The 23,592-nt window shown below is 39.9% G+C and overlaps 1 protein-coding gene and 1 long non-coding RNA gene across 8 annotated transcripts in view; one reads left to right on the plus strand and one right to left on the minus strand.

The window, feature by feature from the left end:
• LOC120316120 overlaps positions 1–15,340 on the plus strand; it is a 41,387-nt gene extending 26,047 nt beyond the window's left edge. Inside the window, exon 3 of the long non-coding RNA XR_005558870.1 lies at positions 14,844–15,340. This is a non-coding gene — a long non-coding RNA (uncharacterized LOC120316120). The remainder of the gene's footprint in view (positions 1–14,843) is intronic.
• Positions 1–23,592, minus strand: part of ATP2B3 (ATPase plasma membrane Ca2+ transporting 3) — a 129,005-nt gene that overhangs the window by 82,186 nt on the left and 23,227 nt on the right. For all 7 annotated transcript variants that reach the window (XM_039361337.1, XM_039361338.1, XM_039361339.1 and 4 more), the window contains 2 exons: positions 3,884–4,049; positions 3,467–3,771 (listed from right to left, as the gene is read on the minus strand). In XM_039361337.1, coding sequence (XP_039217271.1) covers positions 3,467–3,671 — 205 coding nt within the window. In that variant the 5' untranslated portion in view covers positions 3,672–3,771; positions 3,884–4,049. The remainder of the gene's footprint in view (positions 1–3,466; positions 3,772–3,883; positions 4,050–23,592) is intronic.

The raw sequence follows: 23,592 nt of genomic DNA on the forward strand, positions 1-23,592 counted from the left end.
AACTTCAAGGACTGTCATAGTTATTCATCACTGTTTGGAAATACAATTTTCTTTTCTTGCTCTGGTCACCTGAAGAAGAGTCACAACTAGATGGGCATTGAAATGTGTGAATCTGACACAGAGCTCCATGAAATGAAATATTTAAAAAATCCTTGGCATCCAGTAGGGCAGCCCAAAGCCCAAAGCCCTGTGTCAGATTGTTACTTTTCCCTAGGGGTGAACTGGAGCGAAGGAAAAGGAGCTGTTTTGTTCAACCATCAGGGAAAAACACAAAGCACTGGGTCAAACCACCTCCAGAAGAGTTAAGCCGTCTATCTTCCATGGATCACTAAATCAAGCCCTTCTCAATTTTGCAAGCTTTAGTCTGTATAAACTCCAGCCAAGCAGCAAAGTTCTTGCTATGTCAAGGGAATCAAAACCAGAAGATTTAGGTTAATAGAGATTGATCTGTCTCCACTACTCTATTCATAATAGGGTGAAATTGGACAGTCTTGGTAAATCTTTCCTTCAGTTCCTTTAGGCCCCAAAGCATACTAACTAAAAATATGCTCATAATGCTTCTGAGCAAATATGCATAGAATTGCACTGTTAGTCATGGATTCTGGCCTTTTATTTTGCTTTAACAATACCTCACAGCAGAAGAGAATATTTTTCCTGTCAGGAATGTAAGAAATTTCCTGTACTAAGTTACATCTTTACATCCATCTGACCAAGTTTGGACTATCAGACCTGATCTGCAAAAATGCAGGCTATCATTAAGATGTTAGCAGTGGTTCACAAAGCCTCTAGTTCTTTGCTGACATATAGCAGTCATCTAGGTTTCTGCAACCCAGCTATAGTAACAATATCTTGGACCATGCTGGCCAACCAAATGCTCCCAGTCAATCTCTAAACTGAGCATAAAGCCATTGAAACCCACCTTACCTGTCATGCTGGAATTCACATATACCGTATATGCCGGCATATAAGACGACTTCCGGAAGCGCTAAACTCGGCGCCAAAGACGGGGGTCGTCTTATACGCCAAGTCGTCTTATACGCTGGAAATACTGGTAGTTTCCGGCGTATAAGACGAAGTTCTAGGAAGGCGACTTGGCGATAAAGACGGGGGTCGTCTTATACGCCAGGTCGCCTAATATGCTGGCATATACGGTAGTTATTGTTGTGTCCTGAGCCTGCAAAAGCAGGCTTGAGACGTTGCATTGGTCCTGGGCATTCCAAAAGCTGGCACTGGCTTTGTGCACATGCGCAAGGCACGAAAATGCCTTGTTATTTTGTTTTGCCATTGTCCGGGTCCCCGGACACATAAAGAGGCCTGCGCGCCTGTTGTTTTTGTTCGAGTATTGATTGAGGAGGAATAAAGAGCTGTTGAACTTCGCCATGTCTATTCATCATTCACAAGCGAACAGAGTATTTAACAGTTATAATGAAGGATAGTTACTTATAGTCTGAAATTCCTCCAACATGACTTTTAAAGCTATCCAATCTGGAGACAAACTTTGCAGCTTTTCTAGTGGTTGGATTCCACTAAGTTCTGGGTACAGAAGGACATCTTTTAGTTTACCTTGAACCTCCCACCAAATAGCTTCCTTGGAAAAGCCTTGTAATGCTACAGTCACTTTTGTGGTTGTTGCTATTATCACCCAAGTGGTGAGATGGCACACTTTGCCAAGAGTGCCACTTGTTATAGTGATCTGGCATTTTTCCCAAGTAATCTGAGTACAGCAAGAAAATAAAACTCTAGGGAGAACATGGTCCAAATGAGTTGTGACCAACCATCTAAGACTCGGAGATGCATTTCAATGTTTAATGGATAATTGAGGGCTTTGGGGGAATAGCAATGATGCAATGTCATCACTGGGGAGATTGGCACAAAATTTTTCAGCTCCCTCTCCTGGAGGGCTTTTAAAAAGAAGTAAGAAAAGTGCATTCTGTGGAAAATTGTGCTGCTGTTGTTATCTGTGATTGCTATCAGACTTTGATAGAGTAATCTCAACTGTGGGGATGGGCTTTGGAGGCTGGGAACAAAAGGACCCAGAGGACTGTAAATTGCCCACCCTTGATCTAAATAAAAACTATTGGAAAAATATACAGGGTAGATAGGTTATTGGACTTTCTCCTTTGATCTGGCAGTGTGTAGCTTTGGAAGGAAGGAAAATTAAATGGCTTTGTTCCTTTCTCTTACAAAGGCTCCTAACACAGATACCCAGCTCCCTCACATGTATAGCACTCCAGTTATTTTATTTCAGAACAGGATTGCACAAAACACTTGGCAGATTTAGGCAATACGTAATCACACCCTTCACACATTTTCAGAAGCCTCAAACTGCTTCCTTTTAATCATGTTCACCCTCCCACCCAAGTCTCTGGAGGCTGTTGCTAGAAATGATGACAAATATAGGCAAATGCTAACTATCCTGACAAAGTTCCCCCTTGGCCACTTGGGAATATGTGATTTAATTATATTTCTGTGTCAGGTGCCAGGACCTGATATTTTAAGTATGTTAAGCATCGAATTACTGAAAATATAATTAATTCTTATCCAGATAGATAGATAGATAGATAGATAGATAGATAGATAGATAGATAGATAGATAGATAGATAGATAGATAGATAGATAGATAGATAGATATAGGGAGGGAGGGAGAGGGAGAGGGAGAGGGAGAGGGAGAGGGAGAGGGAGGGAGAGAGAGAGAGAGAGAGAGAGAGAGAGAAAGAGAGAGATTGACTTTGTTTTGAAGGGGGTTTCAGTAGTACCACAACATAAATGCAGATATGTATGCTCCTAAATAAATATTGCCGCTAAACTCAGTAGGTCTGATTAATTTGTTAAGAAAGTAATGTTTAATTCTTGGGATAACAGTAGACTATTTAGAGACAGGCTAGATAACTAATGCTAGTTCTTAGTGGGTTAATGGGTTAGAATATGTAGAACTTAGATATGTGTAATTGACTTTAAGATGGTTGGTTACACTGAATAGGTCATAGAACAATTTTAATGTAAGCATTTTAAATGAAAGGAATGGCTACATTTTAGCAAGTTTCCATTGTGATATTGAGACTACAGGTATAAAGAGAGGTTGATGCACATTTGAATAGTAACAACAACAAGGACAATTTGAGATTATCAAAAAATGATGTACATGAAAAATGGTAGACTTTGGATTTAAATATTTTGTAAAGGACCCTCATAAGATGATAAAATTTATTATTTTGCATTCCTTAAAATGTGCAAGCCAATCCTCTGGCAATTCTTGTTATATAGTAATGCATGTTATGTCCTTTATTTCATGCCACTGATGTCCCTTAGATGCCAATGATTATGCACGCTTTCCCTTGCTTCCATCTGTAGTGGGTACTAGGGAAGCCCCTATTTATTCTGCTGCCTGTGTTTCTGGGTCCTGCTCCCAAATCCTGACCTGATGATCTCACTGATTATGAGCCTGCCCAGTCATTTATCTGGTACCTTCGGTGGGGGAAGTCTTGAGTCTCCTGCAGAGCCCGTGGACATCAGTGTAGGTCTCCTGAACTTTCTGGAGAGCTTCAGCCCCACGCAGCTCCATGAGGGAGCGCAGCTCCGACAGGGTGCAGCCAAAGCCACCTGCATGGTTCATTTCTTGCCGCTGGTTTTTGGGATAGAAATCCACAGAGCTGTTGGCCATGTCTCCCATGTTGGACGTGAGCTGCAGCCCAGCTGAGTACACCGGGCAGAGGTGTGGAAGATGAAGAGTAGACTTGAGCTAGGTTAGTCTGGCAGACAGAATGGAAAACCTGTGTGGAGAGGAATGGAGAAAGGCATACATTGGCCAGAAAGACAATAATATCTCTGCAAAGAATGTCATCCATCCCCTCTGTTTCCTGGTTGCAAATTCTTCCTGCTTACCTGCTCAGTCCCGGCTATCTCCTGGATTCATTCTATAGAGCCTCAGGGGTGGGGCCACAAGGTTTTCTAGAGGCCAGCCAGCCAGGGGGCCAAGCCATGGAAGAAGCAGAGAAGAAGGCCTTCTTAGAGCTTGGCACAGAAGATGTTCCTGCTGCCCAAAGGAAACCTGTTAGAAAAGCAACAATATAGTTAAGCTCCTGGCACTCATTCAGGTCAGCAAAGCATGAAGTTCCTAAGTCAACCAATGTCTGCAGTGACACATAGAAACAAGTCAGAAATGTATACCTTCCATCAGCATGATGGTTACACTAGTCTTAAAGGTTAATCCGTCAAATACTTCTTCTGTGTGAGAAGTTTAAAGAAATGTAACAGGTGCCTTTAAGTATTTCTAAGACTTTATGTGCCTTCCCCCCCCTCCCCTAAATAATTTTTGGGGAATCCACAGATCTGCAAAAAAGGATGTTGGTGACCCACATGAAGTCCATGGGCCACACATTTTACACCCCTGCACTAAGCCCCAATGTGGTATGTTTAATTTTAACTCAGCTTGTTGTATGAACTCGAACATCGATGTTTGCCAATCAACATTTTATGGTTTAACTCAGTCATTGGGCCTCAGTCAAGAACTATGATTAAAACATAGCATGGTGTAGTATGATGTGCAATTTAAAATACATTGCTGTCTCTCCACCTTCTTTAATCTTTCCTTGTTAACCGTATTTAATTTGTTGATATTCTTTAAAATACTATTTTCCCAGGAAGAGCTTGCAAATCCAAAGGGCCCGAATAAATGTTGATATATTGTAAAAGACAGCAAGATAAAAAGAGCAAGGTTGTTATTTAACTATAAGTAGTGTTTGGAATCAAGGGGCTAAATATAAACTACTGTGCATACCATTCAAACCCTCCATTGCCTTTTTAAATATATTGATAAAAGTGGGATACAAATTTACCAGATTAATAAATCAAAGCTTCAAGCATTTGAATCAACCAATAAAAAGAAACTCCTTAATATTCTTTGTAACATACCATTTAAAGGATATAAGAATGTAATACGTAACGCACCCATATTCATGCACACATACATGCACACATAAATAAGTAAATAGACAAACAAACTATCCCACATCAGGGTTTTATTAAAGAGCAAAACTGATAACAGGAATTTTCTTACATTCAAATAATAGAGGTGGAATAAGTGCTTATTTCTAGATCTGACTGGCAAATGTGTATAATGTTTGGAGAAAAATGGTTCAGGCTGTAATTTGAATTAATCTCCAACTAAAAAAACAGGTCTCATGTTTGAATATGAAAGGCAAACAAAGCCTATAGTTTTCACATACATCTGTGAGTTTCAGGAGAAAAAGAAAGTAGAGTCCTAATTTTTAAGGGATCTGCATGAAATTGGTAAATTTATCTTAGGGCGCTATAGTGTTTCAGATTCTAATTTTAAAAAGTGCTTTGGAACATGGAGATGTTTAAACGTTTGCAATTCCTTAAAACAGTTGTGTCTTTTCCAATGGTTGCATGCCTGCCTGCCCTCCATTTGACGTTTAGAAACAAATGTGAAGTGTTCCTCAGTCCTAATTATATAAGTATGTATGTTTCCCAAGTGCTCTAAATGCAACACAAACACAGGACAGCTCTCAGTGAGTAATGGATGTAAATCTAGATCAGTACTCAGGAACCCACCAAATCAGTCAATGTTGCAAATAAATCTTCATATGTGAAGAAAAGAATATATAAGAATATATAGGCTTTAAGATGTATGATGATCATACTGAATAATTCATGAGTAATAAATTTAATGACTGCTAACATATCTAGATTCAACAAGTAACCCTATAATTATGGCTTCTAAATACTTCAAAGTTCATGAATTTCCAAGACTCAAATAAACTCTGCTCTGTTTATTAATTGTTTTTATGTAATTCATTCCAAATATATAATCTGCAACATTTTGAGACTATGATCAGAAAGAGGGAATGGGATATTTGAGCAATCAAATGTTTGACTTCCAGTGTTGTCTTCTTGTCTTCAAAAACAACATGTAAACCCAAAACACCTAATGTAAATAATGTAACTGTGTCTTATTGTCTCCTGTTTCTCCCTTGATGGTGAACATTTTCTTCATAGTGATTTCAACCAAACAAGGCTTTGGCCCAAGGTGGCTGCTACTATTGAGGAATAAAACACCAGTTTTCAAGTTAGTCCTTCCTTCCTCCTATACAACCTATTACTTTTTCTTCCTCCTGAAGGTACTCCTGGAAGAGGTACATCAACCTCTAGTAGGAGAGAATAAGCTCTGCATCCAGCATAATAGCATGAAGACAGTGATTCCCAATTATTTCCTTTATGTGAGTTGCTTTACATGCATGTGACTTCTTGATGGTGCCCATGGATGCTTCAAAATTAAATGTACTTTTAAAATTAAAATGGTCAGTATTTTCTAAGATGTCCAACTTTCAGGAGAAAGTTGTTCTGCTATCTGAAATATTGTAAAATTTCAAGCTAATCTCTTGCAAAAATGTAAATGAAAATGCCAATATTTAACAAGATTTCAACCAAAAACCAAGAACATCTTTCAAAATTTGGTAGCACTTGGGGAAATGTAGTGGAATTGAAACTCAGGACCACCTGCAGTATCTTCAAGGACCACCAGTGGTCCTCCAAGCACAGGCAGAAAACAGATTGTACTGTACAGCAAGTTATTGTCACAGCAACGGAGCTGTCCAGGGTCCTGAACAAGACGTTTCAGCCAATTTTCTGTTTACTATTGATTTCAATATATTCAGACAAGTGGCTAATACATGGTAGTATCTGTGCTCACATTTTTGCCATGATTTATTATCTGCTCTGGTCCATAATCTATACAAGTGTAATATCATATCACAGTCCAGTAGAAAATTCCCTGCTTATTCTTGAAGTTTACTTTGAAATCTACTGTAAGGTATTTTGTGTTGATACCATGTCTCTGTATTGCACTGTTAATCTTTATTTTAAGAGGGATGCTTTAGAAAAAGTTTAGGATACAGGTTTGTAAACAAATTCCTCTCTCATATTGAACTTGCTTGTACTGTTCAGTAATCATGTCAGTGAAAAAACCTTATTTATGTCCCTTATTTATGTCCAAAGGAGACTGATTTTGTAGTCAAATGTGCAATTTATTATTTGCTTTTAGAAGTAAGCCAATCATTAATGCTTTTGATATTATCAATTATATAAACTGGGTTTTATTTGTCAATTATAGTATTAAAACTGTAGAGTTGTTTTGGCTCTATAGCTCTGGCTCATTGTGGCATCATAGATTTATTTCATTTCAACAAGGAGAATTTCTGAATTCACAAACTATCAAACTGTTCCCTGTGCATTCATTATAATTCTGCAAGGACTGATAATTATGGTGATCCTTAGTAGTAAAGTAGTTGATTACTTTGTGGTTCACTGTGTTGTGTGAATGCAGCCAAATTGTAGTTTTAAAAATGTTTCTAAAAACTTGTGTCGAGTGAAACAGGATGTTCCTTCCAAATAGATGCTTCTGTTAATTTTAATTTTCTTATCCACTGGAATTAGCCTGGAATGCCAAATTACCATGTGGGAGCTATGCAACTATGCAGCTAATTAAGGAATCTCAAAAAGAATTTGAAACCACCAAGACATCATATAACCACTGTCTTTAGAACTTGAGACTCACAGAAAGCCCTAATTAGTATGATCAAATCCATGGGTAGCCTAAACTGGATCCAAACCATAAGCCAGAGAAATCCAACACATATTTGATCCATCCCATTGCATGAAGAATTTCCCTTGTCTTACTTATATACTTAAGTTGCCATAAGGAAGCAAGAGGAATGCGATCCTATGCATGCATTGTGCATCTACATAATGCAATCACTTAGCTGAAGCCACCTCAATGGAACTTGGAATATTGGTCTCACCACCTAACTAGCTGAATGTTCAAAGGGGCCCAATGAATTGATTCCAAAGTCATGCCTAAAGAGTGAGACACAGAAATACTAGGATTACGATTCCCAGAATTCCAAGTAAATGGAGGAGAGGCTAGATTAAGATTGGATTATTTTATCCCAAAATATGATTGTCATGATCATTTGGGGAAAAAAAATCCTCCCTAACTTTCTTCAAGCAATATGGAAACAGGGATACAAATATATTGATTAGAATAATTCGAATCAATTTCCTATCCTCAACTGGTCTTGAAAAAGCTAAGGAGGTTCATTCCTAGTTGATCACCAAGAAATCCCAATGCTGAAGGCTATAATGAGAGGTTGAAAAACTATGCCAGAAGAAAGCAATGATAAACAAACTTCCCAACTCCTGACAAGAACCTACATAGACATATCCATAGAGACAAGATCATTGGGAATCAAGCCCAACTAGAAGTAAACTTTACATGTATCCTGAAAGTCTTTATCCCACAAATATGTCCTGTCAGCTAGCTTGGAACTTTTGCTGAGAGTCAGATATAAATATTTAAAAAACAGGCAACAATATGACTCCATGCATGCCTGTTAGAGGCAGTTCACTTAGAGTGCCAGGGGATCTTGTTTTTAAATATTTAGGAAGCACAAAACCTGAAATAACAAGTCACAAAATACATGTGCAGGAATTTTTTTTCTTGTGGACTGCTAATGTTTACAGATCTACACATGTGCATATGCACAAACATGCGCTTACATATATACACATATATTGTCACACATGCACATACGAGCATGACTAACAGAGGCAATGAGACTGAGGAGTTTTAGTGCCTTTTCACTGGAACTGAAATCTCTTACAATTTCTTACAAGGGCAAGTGTAAAATCCTTCATCCCTTTGCATCAACTTTAACAAAGCCTTCTTTTAAAAGAAGCACTCCAAAATATTATAGTTACTAAGAATTCACATCAATAAACAGTTACACCTTTGCTCTAGGAAATCAGCATTATTAATGCGCAATTTACATAGTAGGTTGATAATTATTGTGAGGGCAAATGCAAAGAGAAATAAAGCAGTCTCTTTGGCATAAGTACTTTTTTATTAGTTTATAATATAAAATACAAAAGAAAATAGTGGGAAGAGGGAGAAGGAAAGGGAAAAGTGTAGGGCAAAGGGAAAAAAGAAAGAAAAGGCATTGGCTTCTGACTCCATTTGAGGCAAGAATAAGATAATAGCATAAAACCTCAACTTTTTACTGTTACCTAGTAATATGAACTAGCCATTTCTATAATAACAAACCTATTAATTGGTAAAATCCCAAATCAAAGTTTCATTTTTTTCCCACCTCAAGTACAAAGTCCAGAAGTTGTTTCCAAGTCTATTTGGCATAAGTACTGAGAACCTAAAAAAACTGCAATGCTTCCGATCCAAGATGAAATAATAGAAAATGCTTCTAAACTGTGTGCTCAAGACATAAAAATAATGAAATTATGACTTTGGGATTTACTGATTAGATAAATGTGTTGTTATAGAAATCTCTAGTATATACTAAGTACCATAAAAAGTAAAAAGTTAAGGCTTCATTTTTATTATTTTTATTCTACTGCACTGGAAAAAGTTGGAAATTAATGCATTTTCTTTCTTCTTTTGTTCCCCTTACCCCACACTTCTCCTTCTCCCTCTTTTTCCTTCCCCATAGTAGATGAAAGTAAAAGGCCTCTTCTGTTTGTCTTCCAGGAATAAGCATAAAACCTGGGATTTCTATGTAGGGGTTGTGGTTTATCAGCTATGAATTTGTTCAGTCCCTCTGCTTAGCAGCAACCAAAGAAAAGCTTTCACTCTCTGTCCTAAAACTCTTACTCATCAGTTTTGTTTCATGGGATGAGCCTGAGTATTACTGTTAGGAAAGAACACCCTTTAGTAATCATAGCGATAGGAGAAGGAGGGCAGGCAAAGAGATAATATATGCCACTATTTCCCCACACACTATGTTCTAAGATTATTTTATATCTTAGGCAAGGCAAAAACTAGGTAAATTGATAAACTCTTATTGGACCAACTTGCTTACTCAAACACAACTAGAATTTTGTCCAACAAAATAAATGTATGTCATATCAACTTCCTTGGAAACAGTGTCAACAACTCCCCTCCCTCTCCCCCAATAGAATGGAACAAGTGAATTCTATAGAAGCTCTTAGGACTGCTTGCCACTTGTTACCAACATGGAAGAAAGAACCACATCTGATTTTTGGGATGATACAAAATATATACAAATTGCAATCAATTATGGAGGACATACATCCTTTAAAAATGATTTTGTTCTATTAAAATAGTCAGCTGAAAACAGTTAAATAAAATAATGAACAGAAAATCAATCATAAACTCTAAGAGAGCAGAAAGAAATGCAATCAGAATTAATGACCATGACCTTGGCTTTGAGGTTGTTGGGGAGAACGGCAGCCATCTGATTCTATATTTTCTCTTGGTAAAAACAGCAGAATCTTCTGGCACCTTTAGGGTTAATGTATTCACTATTACATAACCTATTTATGCAACAATATTAAATTTGTTGGTCTGTAGGGTAACACTGGACTCCAGTGTTCTGCTGCAAAGAGCCTCTATATTATGCAACCTAGGTGCCCTATGACTATATTACTTTAAAAATTATAGGAGAAATACTGGTTAATATTCTGCTATTGACCCAGCATCATTGCACATTGATCATTGAGAGGACTGGCTTAAAATACTTTCCCCCCAATGTATATTATTTGCTAGCATTGATTGAAGTGGGTGTGTGTATGTGGAGGGAGCATTCTGACTGTCATATGATCTCCTGGTAAATATTGCATGGTGTTTTTTTAAATTTAGATTGTATTTGAGAGAAGGCTGCAGAAAATATATTTTCAAGGGAGGCAAATATATCAATATGATTTTTAATAACTCTTGAAAGAGCCACAAAAAGTCAGTTGTTGTTGTTATTATCCTTTGGCAAAGGAAACAGCAAGATATCATACAGCAGGGATGTCAAACTCATCAGCATTGCAGTTGCCCTCAGGGGGCTGAGTGGGTGTGGCCAGGGTGGGTGCGGCCTACTGGGTGGACATGGATGGAGTGGGTGTGGTCTACTGGGTGGGTGTGGCCAACTCTACATTGTTCGCGTCAAGGGTGCCTGTGGGGGCCTGGGCAGAAGTGGGATAGATCTGAGGGTCTCTGGAAGAAGGGGGTGGGACCAGGGCAAGTGCCAAGGCATGGTCCACCAGAGGAGCCTCACTGTTCCTCTCAGGCCATGCAGGGGAGGGCTTATGGAGCTAAGACTGAATGCGTTTCAGCATAGATGGCCACCACAAAATTGTACATTGGCTCCCAGCTGGCTTGGGCTAGGGCAAAGGCAACGGGGGCCGTTCCCTCACTGTTTCCAGGATAGCTTCATGACCACTTCACGGGCCGCATCCGGCCCCCGGGCCTTATGTTTGACATGTCTGTCATACAGTATTCAAGGAAAAGAGAACATTTAAACTGGGTGTTTCTCAGCTTGACTCAGGTATACCGAGTAAAGCTTTAAATGTATTTCTATAGGAGATAGGATTCTGGCAGATGCAACTTTGCACTTCACTTTGAACATCTGTAATAAAATCACGCCACTGAAATTTTGTTCTCCTAATCTTGAAAGATCTCCAAAGGAGTTTTGTTCTATGATTAAGTGGTCACTTCTGCATTTTGGGTTGCAAATTTTTAAATGAGCTTTTAATGAGCTTCTGGTGCCATACTTCTCAAAAATCCTGTGATTGGAATAACTATCCATACAGGTAGTCCTTGACTTACAGACCTTCATTTAATGACTACTTGAAGTTACAATGGCACTTTAAAAAGTGACTTATGACTGTTTTTCACATTTATGACTGTGGTCACATGATCAAAATTTCAGACACTTGGAAACTGGCATGTATTTGGGATGGTTGCAATGTCCCAGGATCATGTGATCATCTTTTGAGACCAATTGACAAGCAAAGTTAATGGGGAGTCAGATTCACTTAACAACCATGTTACTAACTTGACAACTGCAGTGTTTCACTTATCAATGGGGGCAAGAAAGGTTGTAAAATGGGACAAAACTCACTTAACTGCTGTCTTGCTTAGCAACGGAAATTTTGGGCTCAATTCTGGCCATAAGCTGAGGACTACCTGTATGGTGCAGATAGAGCAGACTCCTGGAATTCAGTTAAGAAGTCCAAGGCCCAATATTGTGCTAAGAAAGTGCTGGTCAATATCTGTCACTCTAGCCTTCCGTGCAGGGAAACTTTCTTTGGAAAAGAAGAGCAATCATGATTAATGCAACAATTGCATTTATCACTGTGAGTTGACCAAAATCATAACAATTGTTTGCATTTCTGCAAATTGTGCTGCTATTCAGAATGAAAAGGAAAGGAAAAAGAGAAAAAGAAGAAAAGAAAAGAAAAGAAGAAAAAGAAAAGAAAAGAAGGATAGGCTGTTTCTCTTTCAACCGGTTGACAATTTAGCATCCCTCTTCCTAGTCTGTCTTCCCCCCAAGGAGTTTTCTTGCATCAAGATTCCTCCTATCCCCTTGCCACCTTTAGAATAACCTCACAGGAACCCTCTTGCAGTAGGTTAAGCTTAGAATTAAAGTTACTAAGCAAAATTCAAGGAAACTGATTCTGGATTTTGAACTCGTCTGTCTGGTCATTGAAGCACATTTCAGAATCAATTGCGTTCTTCCAGAGATTTTCTAAATTTAAACTGGCATCCCTGCTTATCCTGCTTGTGCACCACCATTATCGCAGCGGCGAGGAGCATCTATTTTCTTCTAAACCGTATCTGTAATTTTTTCCTCTTGCTGCTTCTCCTCTCATCATTTTGTCACATCTCTAACCTGACAATGCTTTGGCTAAGAGAGACTGACTCTGCTCACTTTCTTTCACCCTGGCAAGGTGTTTTGCTAATAATAGCACAGTTCAAGATTAAAAGCATCTTAGTCAAAAGTTGGCTTTGACGCTATGGAACAAAAGTCAGTTTTGTCCTCTGGCATCTCTGGCATCTCAGCATTCTTGGCGGTAAATGAAGAGGACCAGATCAAAAAGGACAACAGGATCTGGAAAATTCAAGGGGATTGGGGGAATCTGTCCCAGTGTCTCTTTTGGCCAGCTGATTATTACAAGCTGATTTTTAGACTCTCAAATCCAGTATATGAAGCTTTACTTAGAGAATAGACACAGGCTGATATAAAAGCCCCTCCCCACCTTAGTGCACAGCACAGATCCCATTTTTTCAGCAATTATATCCTCTGCCTATTTTTTTTTCTCTCTGAATCTTTACAGCTACTTTTACTCCATACAAAGGAAACAGATCAGATCCATTTAGTTATTTAGATGCAGATTTCACAGTCATTGTGATTTGATTTCTCAACTGGTCAGGTTTGGATTTCTTAAAAGTGATCCCTCTTAAACTGATTTCACTCTGTTTGGAAAGTGGATTTAGCCAGGGAAAAAAAGTATTTTTGTATATGCACAAAGGGCCATGACGAATTTGATTCAACAGTCTGATGTGGAAATTTAATTAGGTTCAGTGATTTGATTAAATCTCTATTTAATTGGATTTCTGAAACAGAATGGACTGTTTGCAAATGCAAGGCAGTTTGGAATTTTAAAAATAGAGGAAAATGTGATACCTTTGACCTTTAAGAGTATTGGTGTTGAGTTGGGTTCAGAGGAGAATGGGAAAGGTGTTTGTGGTGCCTCTCTTTCCATAACTCTCAATTCAAGAGACTTCCTTTCACTCCAGATTTATTTAAGCCCAATTTAAAACAACTTTCAGAAGTTTCCCCCTGTTGAGCTCCATGAACATATAATCTGGATGGCATTCAGTTTGGGAAAATAGACCTTTCTTAAGACCTGCTAAATCTAAGGTCTAAGCCTACAAGAAAGGTGGCACTTTAATGAATATTGGTCAATACTTTTTAGTTCCTTTAGCACTTCTATCAGCCCAAGGTGGACCAAGGGACTGAAAACAATGCCTAGATGAAACCAATGCCTAGTTCAATGGTGACACTGTGAAGCTTGTCGCTGAGCTGCACAAGGCTTTAAATGTTTATTTACACTTTAAAAGAAAAACCCTCCAGCCTAAGAAAAACACCTGAAGTATATGGAACAAGGACTCCTTCTGGTTGCCACTGTATCACCAATACAGGAAAAATAAGAGGAAGCTCCACACTCAGTCAGAGCATTGTTCTGTATTACAATAGGTTGCCTAGATGGAGCAGCAAAACTCCTGTTTTCAGACAGGATTTTTAAAGCCTTGCCTAGATTTGGTCAGCTTCTGACACTCAAGGTTGGTGTCCCATGAGCATTCTGTTCTATTTGTTCTGTTCTGTTATCAGGTGCTAAGAATCACACATGTTAAGCTTTGGTTAAGAAGTTTTATTGCTCATGCCTATACACATGAATCTAATCAACTAGATTGGCACTAGATAAGAGTCAATGAATTCAAGGAGGGGGGATTAGACTTGGATTGCTTGTGGCAATCTAACAATTCCAGACTAATTCCCCTCTTGACTCTACCCCCAGGCTCCTTCTCTTCTCTTTTCTCTTCTCTTCTCTTCCATTCCATTGCATTCCATTCTATGGTCTAGTCTAGTTTACTCTAGTCTAAACTTTTAGTTATTAAATTGGGGGAGGGGCTTCCAAATGGTCAAAGACCATTTTAAATGAAACAGGAAACAGAAGGGACCTGGTCTTTCTCCCTAGAGCAGGGCCTAAGAGGTCAATCTTGGGCTGATGGCTTTATAATGTATTAATGTAATTCTGTGAACCAACTGAGGGGCTTTAAAAGCTCTTGCTGCACATATTTGGCTGCCACAACCCTGTTTTCTTTCTTCTTGATTCTCCTATCCCAATCAATTCCTATTTTTATTCAAAATGCATTAGCTTAATTTAGAGAACTTCAAATTGCACTGAAGTGCATCATGTGATACTTATTCCGTTTTTTTGTTCTTTTTACTTTTGGCAGACCGCATTAGTATTTCAAGTTCACTCTAGGAGACAGCGCGAATTAAAACCATGGAAACCCTTGGTGAGAATGTGGAGGTAGCAACCAGAGTGGTCTTCTTGAGGTTCCTGCTCATGGGCTAAATCAGCACAGTCAGCAAGGAAGTCTGCTCCAGAGTCTGCCCAGCTGAACAAGGGCACCCAAATCCTGGATGTCATTCTCCTATCCAGAAAACATAGGCCAAGTCCTCCTATTCTTTCACAGGGAAGATATTATGACATGTAGAAGAACAACAGGCTGAAAAGAGTCATAGCCTTCTGGCTCTTGCGCTATTTTTATTAGCAGGGAGTGTCCCACCAGCAGCCCCAAGCTGGAAAACTGAGAAAAAGGTCACTCCCTGTCTCTAGCAACTGCATAAACCAACCATCCACATAGTTATTGTACCTCTTGGGCCTTTCTTCATCCATTGTTTTAATCTGGTGGCGAATGTCTGCTAATAAAACATGTTTGAAAAAACAGCAATGCTCCAGTTAAAGGTGCTGTTCTCAAGGAGGTTCCTCCCTCTGTGAGTGGCAGCCCCCTCGGATCTGTCTTCAGAGCACAGAGCCCTCCAGAGACTTCAGGAGATCGGACGCTGTTTTGCTGTTCCTCATTAAGGCATGAGGCAAAGAGTGATGAGAGGCAGCCGTGGCCTGCACTGAACCAGGATGAGAAAGAGCCCTTAGAGCAGTGGTTCTCAACCTGTGGGCCGGAACCCCATTTGGGGTCGAACGACCATTTCATGGGGGTCGCCAAACAACGCAGTCCGCCATTTTTTCCCCCTTTTCCTTAGCTGTGCTACTCCCTTTTATTCTATTGGCTTTTGAAAGCCAATAGAATAGACTCTCTTGAATAGAGTCTAATTCTATTGGCTTTCAAAAGCCAATAGGAATTGTCCAGGCTGTCTCTGCCCTGCTGAGCCCGCCAAAAGTCCCATTCTGCAAACGGTGCTGCACCAGTTGAGTAGTCCTTGACTTACGACCGGTTGAGTAGTCCTCGACTTACGACCGGTTGGGGGTCACGGCATTAAAAACGTTGAGATCCACTGCCTTAGAGGAGCAAGAGCCTATTGGCCTGAATCGTTGATTTCTCTGTGTGATCAGCCAAAGACAACCTGGAAGCTTATGAACACACACCCTTTAACAGAAATTCCCCAAAGGCCTTCGAGCAGGAAAGGCCCTGATTGTAATAAGGGCCCCTTACCTTTCAAGGCCTTTTGTTCAAACAACTCCACTCCATCATTATATTGGCAAATATACTTACATATGCACCCCTGACATAGCAGCAAATAACATGCCCTGCCTCTGAGGAAAACTTACAGCACAATAAATATGGCTGCTATACTGCCTTTTGGGTTGGCTTTCCCTCCAGTTTCTCTTTAAAGCAGGCCATACAGCTTTAACACGATCTGTTCTACTTACTCTAGCTTTTACAGTTTATAAAATGTGTTTTATTCATTCCACGTCATCCCAAGCCGGGCAGCAGTCTAGATCTCCTTCTTTCCCTTTGAGCTGCTTCTGTGATATTTGCTTTTGGGCAGAGGTGCGTGTATGTGCAAAAAGAAAGCGCAGAGGAAATCAAACCGTTTGGCAGCTTGCAACATACCCTCTGCCCCTGCTTCAGATTCCAAGACAGAGCAGTCCTGAACTGAGCCTCAAGGAGTAGCCTTTCACCCAATCACTTTTCCCCATCTAAACTGCTTCCCTTTATCTGTTCCTTCCATGTCATTTTCCTCAAGACAGCTCCGTCTCTCTTTTTTTTAGTTTTGATAACCATCAGCTACAATCGGCATGGTGTATGGCTGAGGAAGATGAGTGACATAATTCAAGGTTAAGGAACACCATCTAGTGGAATGATTTCCCAGAATAGATTGGAGACAATGGAAGGAGACTCCCATGGGTCAGGGAAATATCTCCAGTACTTAGCTACCGGTGAGAAAGATGAGTAACCATCCTATGGTAAGCCAGCATCTCTAATGAGATCTTGAAGATTGCAAAAACTGCCAGAGGCTAAGATCTGGGTGAGTTTCCAACTCATTCTGCTTTTGCCTTCTTTGTTCTCAGATCAACAAAGGCAAATCTATTGTTGGCTTCCCCCCCCCCCCTGAACATCAACATTGCCAGAGGAGAAACTGTCTCATGGAGAATTTGCAATATACTTTTCTATTTCTTCAGTTCATATTTGGGTTCCTGATCATATAGGGTTACTATAGCTCTAAAGTGAGAGGTATGGCATTTTGGTCTAATGGTTAAGGCACCAGACTAGAAGCCAGGAGACTGAAAGCCAAATGGGTGGCTTTGAGGCAGTCACTCTTCTCTCCACTCAACTCACTTCACAGAGTTGTTGTGGGGAAAATAGGAGACAGAAGCATTGTGTGTGTTCACTGCTTTAAGTTATTTATAAAAATAGTAAAGCCAGAAAATAAATGAACAAACAAATAAATTTTACTTTTGCAGGTTGCTGAATGCCCTGAGAAAGGTCTTGTTCTTTTCTAAAACATGTCAAGCCTCAATAAACTTTTGAAAAGGGTTTCTTCCCTGACCATTTTCTTAGGATGAAGATAAGACAAAATAGCCTTTCTGAAACCAGTCAAGCCAGGAAAAAGCAAGGAAGAAAGACATAAACAGCAAAGTCACTTACACAACTGCGCAGCTGGAGCCTAGCCATTGCTAAAGCAACATCTCTCACACTATTCTTCATACTGGACAGCTCCCCAGCTAATCTGAACTGCTTTATCCTTGACCAACTGGACATTCTTGATAAAACAAGAGTTGATACTTCAGCAGGCTCAATAGGAACAGAACGTTACAAAAAACCAACAACACTCGATTGAAACAATCTGGTTTTTTTTTTGCTGTTTATTCTTGAAAATATTCATTAATTTAAATGTTACTAATAGTCCACTCGTGCCCAGCCTTTTGCTGGAATGTAACATGGCAGTCTTGCAAGGTTAAAATGTTCATACAGATTTTGTTTGTGTGGCAGTCCAGATTATCAGTTAACAGGCTGCAGAAACATTGTCATATGATGCTGCACAGGGGCTGGTGGATTGTATTAAGCCCTGGAGTAGGTTTGCCAGATCTCAACATATGCACTGAGGGTGATGGAATAGGATTGGTGTCCAAAAAATGAAGCCTTCCAGTTGTTGTTGAACTACAACTCCCAGATCCCTTAGCATTAGCCACCTTACCTCAGGCTGCTGAGAGTTGTAATTCAGCAACATCTGGAAGGCCAAAAGCTCCATCAATTGCCCATGCATGGAGATGGGTCTGCCTAGTTATTCTGGAGGGGAATTTAAATGACGTGAATATGAGGTAGGCAAAAGTTGATAGCAAAAGCTTTAATTAAGAACAGGTATACTGAACTTTTATTCTCTCTGTTGGAGACCCTGAGAAGAGAAAGCTATACATTCTGAGATGTTTAGAAATCTGTCAAATCTGTATTTAAGATAATTTGAGCTAAAATAGAAGCTCTCATTGTAAGATGGAATCTATATATATTTTGGGTGCTACCCAAAAGGAGGCCTTTTTAGGGCTTGAGAAATTGTCCCCCAGAAAAGCTCACCTAAATCTTACCTCTTTTCTACTTTTCTAGTCCTCTTCTATTTTCTTTTCAAGTTTTCAAGATGCATTTTCCAAACTATTAACTATTTGAATTTGCCCTGATGATTTGTACAATTCATACAATTACACCCTTTTATGTCTTCACATTTAATTGTTCTTTTGTTGTGGCTTTGATTGGTATAGATCCTTGACTATAGAATGGTACTTTAAAAAGAAAAACCTAAACCAATCACCAATCACTTCATAACTTAAGTGCTAAAGCTATATAAAAGCTATCCAAAAGCCCGTAAAAAGCCATCACCAAACCACTGAACTCCAGGTGTCTTTGGCAATTCCAAGCACACCTGATCAGCTATGGGTGACAGGAGCTATGCAAGCTGTCCGAGCTCAAGAGGAGCCATAGTTCCTCATGCGTAAGATGCTGCTGGGCTAAATGGACTCCAGAAATAGCCTGGCAAGGCCCTCTGATTATTCACCTGCTGGCCCACCTGCTCCACCCCACTGTGGACACTGGGAGTCCTGGCCATATTTAGCAACAGTCAGCAGGAAATTCCGCTCTTCTGTTTTATTGCTGAGCTCAATTTCCTTTGCACTTTGCTTCTCAGAAGCTTGTAAAAATAATTATGCAAAGAAGAAAAACCTCTGGCTCAAGTGGAGTCGTGAGGATTTCCCAAATTCATCCCAAGGGCATGCTCCATCTGCAGCAGAGGAAAGGAGGGCTCTGGAGATTGACTGCCTTTTGGAATTAAAATGCTCTGACAGGTGTGGCTGGCTAGAGGATCATTCTGATCAGTCAGGTAGCAGGACATTGTGCTAAGAAGCTGGGAAGAAGAGGAAGACTAAAATAAGGCAAGGTTAGTTGAAGGATCAAGCCATTAATCTCTCTCTTTCTCCATCTCTCTCCATCTCATTTATCTTCCAATCTTTCTTCTAATGGAACCTGCAGGTTTCTTCCCCATTTCATAACACCCCCATGATTCAGATTAGGGTAGAACGAGAATACTTGGCCCATGGCCATGCCAACAGCTTCTGAACTGAATAAGGACCTGATTCCACCCTAGACTAGCACGCAATACCTCAACCAACCAGGGCTTCTGTTGCCTAGAGATTTAGGAACATGCTGCACACTGCTGATCCAGCCTCCTCTTTCGTGGTACTACTCGGTAAGAAGGGATCTATTTCAGACTGGTACAAAATGAGCTCCCACAGCAGTTCAAATGCATGTTTTTCATGGGGTAGTGCAAGAAGTAATTAAGTACCTGCCAAGGTTAATATGTCTGCAAGGAACACTCCTCTGCCCCCCCCTCCATGGTACTTCCTGGTCCTGCCAGTCTTGCTGACTTTAGTTGCCTGCTACGTTTGAGCAAAAAAGCATTGGAAAGGGTGGCAAAACAGAGCAACAGCATCAGTTCTCTCTCTCTCTCTCTCTCTCTCTCTCTCTCTCCCTCCCTCCCTCCCTCCCACCCCCTTTTTTCTTTTGGAAGTTGTGTGGGTTGGGCTGAAAAGAAAGGGCAAAGCAGTGGCAGCAGTGACAGTGACAAAATGAAGGAATGCCACCCACTAAAAGCTCTCTACCTAGCAACCTACTGGAATCTGGGGCCTAAGTGATAACAATATCACTATCTCAGGTTCAGGCAATCTGTGGCATTCTAGCAATGGCTGAATTATAACTTGAGGCTGCCTTCACCATTAGCAACACTTTCTACCAATTGTAGGAACAGTATTTTGGCAGCCACTAATCCTCTTGGGGGATTCCATAATCAAAACAGAGAAGAGCTTCCTCATTAGTTGTTGCCCTTTGACTCATCTTTATGACATCTCTGCATGACATGAACATGGCAGCTCTCTTGAACCTGGCCACTGGAAATGGGTTCAAAAGCTACAATAAATACATACTGTACCAAGACCTTCTCCCCCAAAGCCAGCATCCTTCACTAAGGATTTCCATGCATGTCCATCAACCACTTCCCATCTATAGTCTTGCCATTTTTATGAATTCGGGCAGGGGGTCTGTAAAGGAGACGGGAAGGATTCTGTGGAACACAATTCCATTTTCATGCCAAAAAGCCTTTTCTCCAAAGAAGCTATCAAGTTAGAATAAAACATTATTTTACAAATTGATGCTTTTCCAGCTCCTTTCATCTTCAGGGAAAGGGTAAATTAAGTATCCTTATGTTGCCTCAAACTCAAGTTCAATGTCTCAGCAACTAATTCAGAAATAATTAAATATACAATCACCCAAACCATAGGTCTGGGATCAATATGTGTCCTCTTCTTTTAAGACAGTCCCCTATTTAAGAGGGTTGAAAGCCAACTAAGAGTAAGAGCCATGGTGGCGCAGTGGTTGGAATTCAGTATTGCAGGCTAACTCTGCCCACAGCCAGGAGTTTGATCCTGATGGAGCCCAAAGTTGACTCAGCCTTCCATCCTTCCAAGGTTGGTAAAAAGAGGACCCAAATTGTTGGGGGCAATATGCTGACATTGTAAACCACTCAGAGAGTGCTGTAAAGTATTGTGGAGTGATATATAAGTCTAAGTGCTGTTGCTAGTGCTGTTTGAAATGCAGCCTAGTCCAAATCCGATTTTAAAACCAATGCAATAGGACAGCATGGTCAAGCAGCAGCTGCAACAGAGAGTAGATGGAGGTCATAGGGCTATTTGCAAAGATATAGTATATTCTTCTTTAAATTGCAGCAATTATGTCCAGAAGCACATATATCCTGGTGAATATCTTATGCATATTTCATGCAATTTCATGCTGTTCTTAGTTCTTTGTTTGATGAGGCATCTCTTCTTGCGCATAGGTGGCCTCCCTACAAAATTGCTCATTGTCAGCTAGATAGAAAAGCAAAGCATTCCAGTATGTTCTGAAGATCTTTTTAAAGGGTCTTCTCTAATACAGTAATAACCTGCAGGTCATGGCTGGCCTTTTTACAGTATTGTATGCAGAGATCAAGAACAGCCAGCCCTGTAATATTCTCCAACTTGGCACCCTCCAAATATGATGAGATTAAAGTCCTCAAACTGGCCAGGGGTTGCCAAAACCCCCAAGATATCCAGAGCATAGGAAATAATATCTCAGAAGCCTTGATTATTAGAGGTTCATTGGAGAGGCATAACATCTAGTCTAGCCTTACGCAATAAATAGAGCATTCACAACAGCTGAAATATATTTCCCTACCAACGCCATCCATTTTAAGGAGGAGGCTTCTACAAGAAGGGTTCTCCCAGAAACAAATAAACAGCTGGGTGTTTCTGAAAGTGGGACAGCTGGCAGTTTCAGGAGCCCAGGCAGTAGAACCAGAAGTCTCTGGAGGGAAGAAAGCTTCAAACTGCCAGCTCTTTCTGCAGCACTGCAAAGTCAGGCTGCAGGTATTTATTTATTTATATTTTATAAATAAATTGCCCATCTGATAAGAAATGATTCTGGGTGGAATACAACAATCAAATAAAACAAATAATACATTAAAAATCATTATAAAATATCAAACCATCATTATTAAAAATTGAAATATACTAACCATGAGGCACAGAAATAATGAATATATAGCAACTACAATATTTATTTTATCAAATTCGTATGTTCGCCCATCTCACTAGAACTGGAAGAATTTACTTCCAGCAAATAAAGATATCTATAATATATGTTCCCCTACAACATAATTTTAATTGTCTTCAGTTTTAACTCAGAAAAGCTATCAAATAGTGGAGCCAGATTGTATGCATATTAAGGTTTGGCACCTAGTTTGGCAAATTCCTTACTTATCCTTCATTTGGGGAGCTCTGTTTATTTGCCAGATATGTCTTGTAACACCCCTGCATTCTAGAAACCCCCAAAACAACTCTAATATCTTGGTGGCATCCCCAAATAACTCAGGAAAGATGGAATTGCCCCACATGCCTCATCTCCGAGTAATAGTATCTGTCAGAAGAATGCATAGAAGGGATTCATAAAAGAAAAGGTGAACTCATCCGGATCAGAGGAAAAGTCTATGGATGTTGTTCACTAATTTTGGAAGGCTGGGCCATCCTGTTAGGTACCCAGAACCATTCCTTCTGTACTCTCTCTTCATCTTTCCTAGCAGTGCCCAGTAACTGCCAGGATTAATAGCTTTTGCCAGAGGGGCTCTGCCTGATCTCTTGAAAAGATGTTCAAAATTTCAGGTAAACATCAAAGCACTGATTGTCCCATCCCTAAAGGAAAATAAAATGTCTTCCTCCTTTTAGACACATTTTAAGAAAGACAGATTCATGACTGCCACTTAGATTCACTATGCTACTTGGATTCCACCAGTGTTGTGCGGCTCTTAGTTTTTTCTTTTCTTTTTGCTGTTCCAGCATCTTTGAACAGTGATGACAATTCCTGAGATGGTTCTGTTTTGTTCCTCAAGACCATTCACAGGCATCATTATTTGAATTTGAGAAAGTGTTGACGCTACAGTGATGCTGCCTGAAAAATATTAATGAGATAACCTTTCTCTCCCCCTGCCCCCAGCTATCTTCAAGAGACCACCCAAACATGCATTAAAAGAGGTACGGAATGGGGAACAGGAGGAGAGTATAGTTTGTTACATTTCATATTGCGAGTCTAATCATTGTGATAGGCCATTTTTTTTCATCCAGTGCCTGAGTTCACACTTCATGTTCTATTATGAAGTTGCTGGTCCTAGATCTCATTAATTTTGGGCTAATTGACAGTCTCAAAAGTTTTTAGCCTTTTTAAAATTTTTGCACCTGCACTGACATGCTGAGTTGCATGATGGTGGCTGAAAATGATGCCTCTCCTATTATATTGCTGTTCTTGTTGACTAGTAAAATGTGTTATCCTCCTTGGTGGTAGGGAGACTATGACAAATGTGCTAATTGACTGATGATTTTTCCAATGAAATATAGCCATTGCTCCTTCACCCTCCATCACAGGCATTAGGAGTCAGTGACTGATCAAAGTTGGCTTGGTCACATTAACATACAATAATAATAATAATAATAACAACAACAACAACAGTAGTAATAGTAGTAGTAGTAGTAGTAGTAATAGTAAAGTTGGAAGGGACCTTGGAGGTCATCAAGTCCAACCCCCTGCTCAGGCAGGTAACCCTATACCATTTCGGACAAATGGCTGTCCAGTTTCTTCTTAAAAACTTCCAGTATTGGAAGGCATTGTAGAG

Source organism: Crotalus tigris, unplaced genomic scaffold (assembly GCF_016545835.1).
Source record: "Crotalus tigris isolate CLP2741 ecotype Arizona unplaced genomic scaffold, ASM1654583v1 scf7180000019254.217656, whole genome shotgun sequence".
NCBI classification, from domain to species: Eukaryota; Metazoa; Chordata; class Lepidosauria; order Squamata; family Viperidae; genus Crotalus; species Crotalus tigris.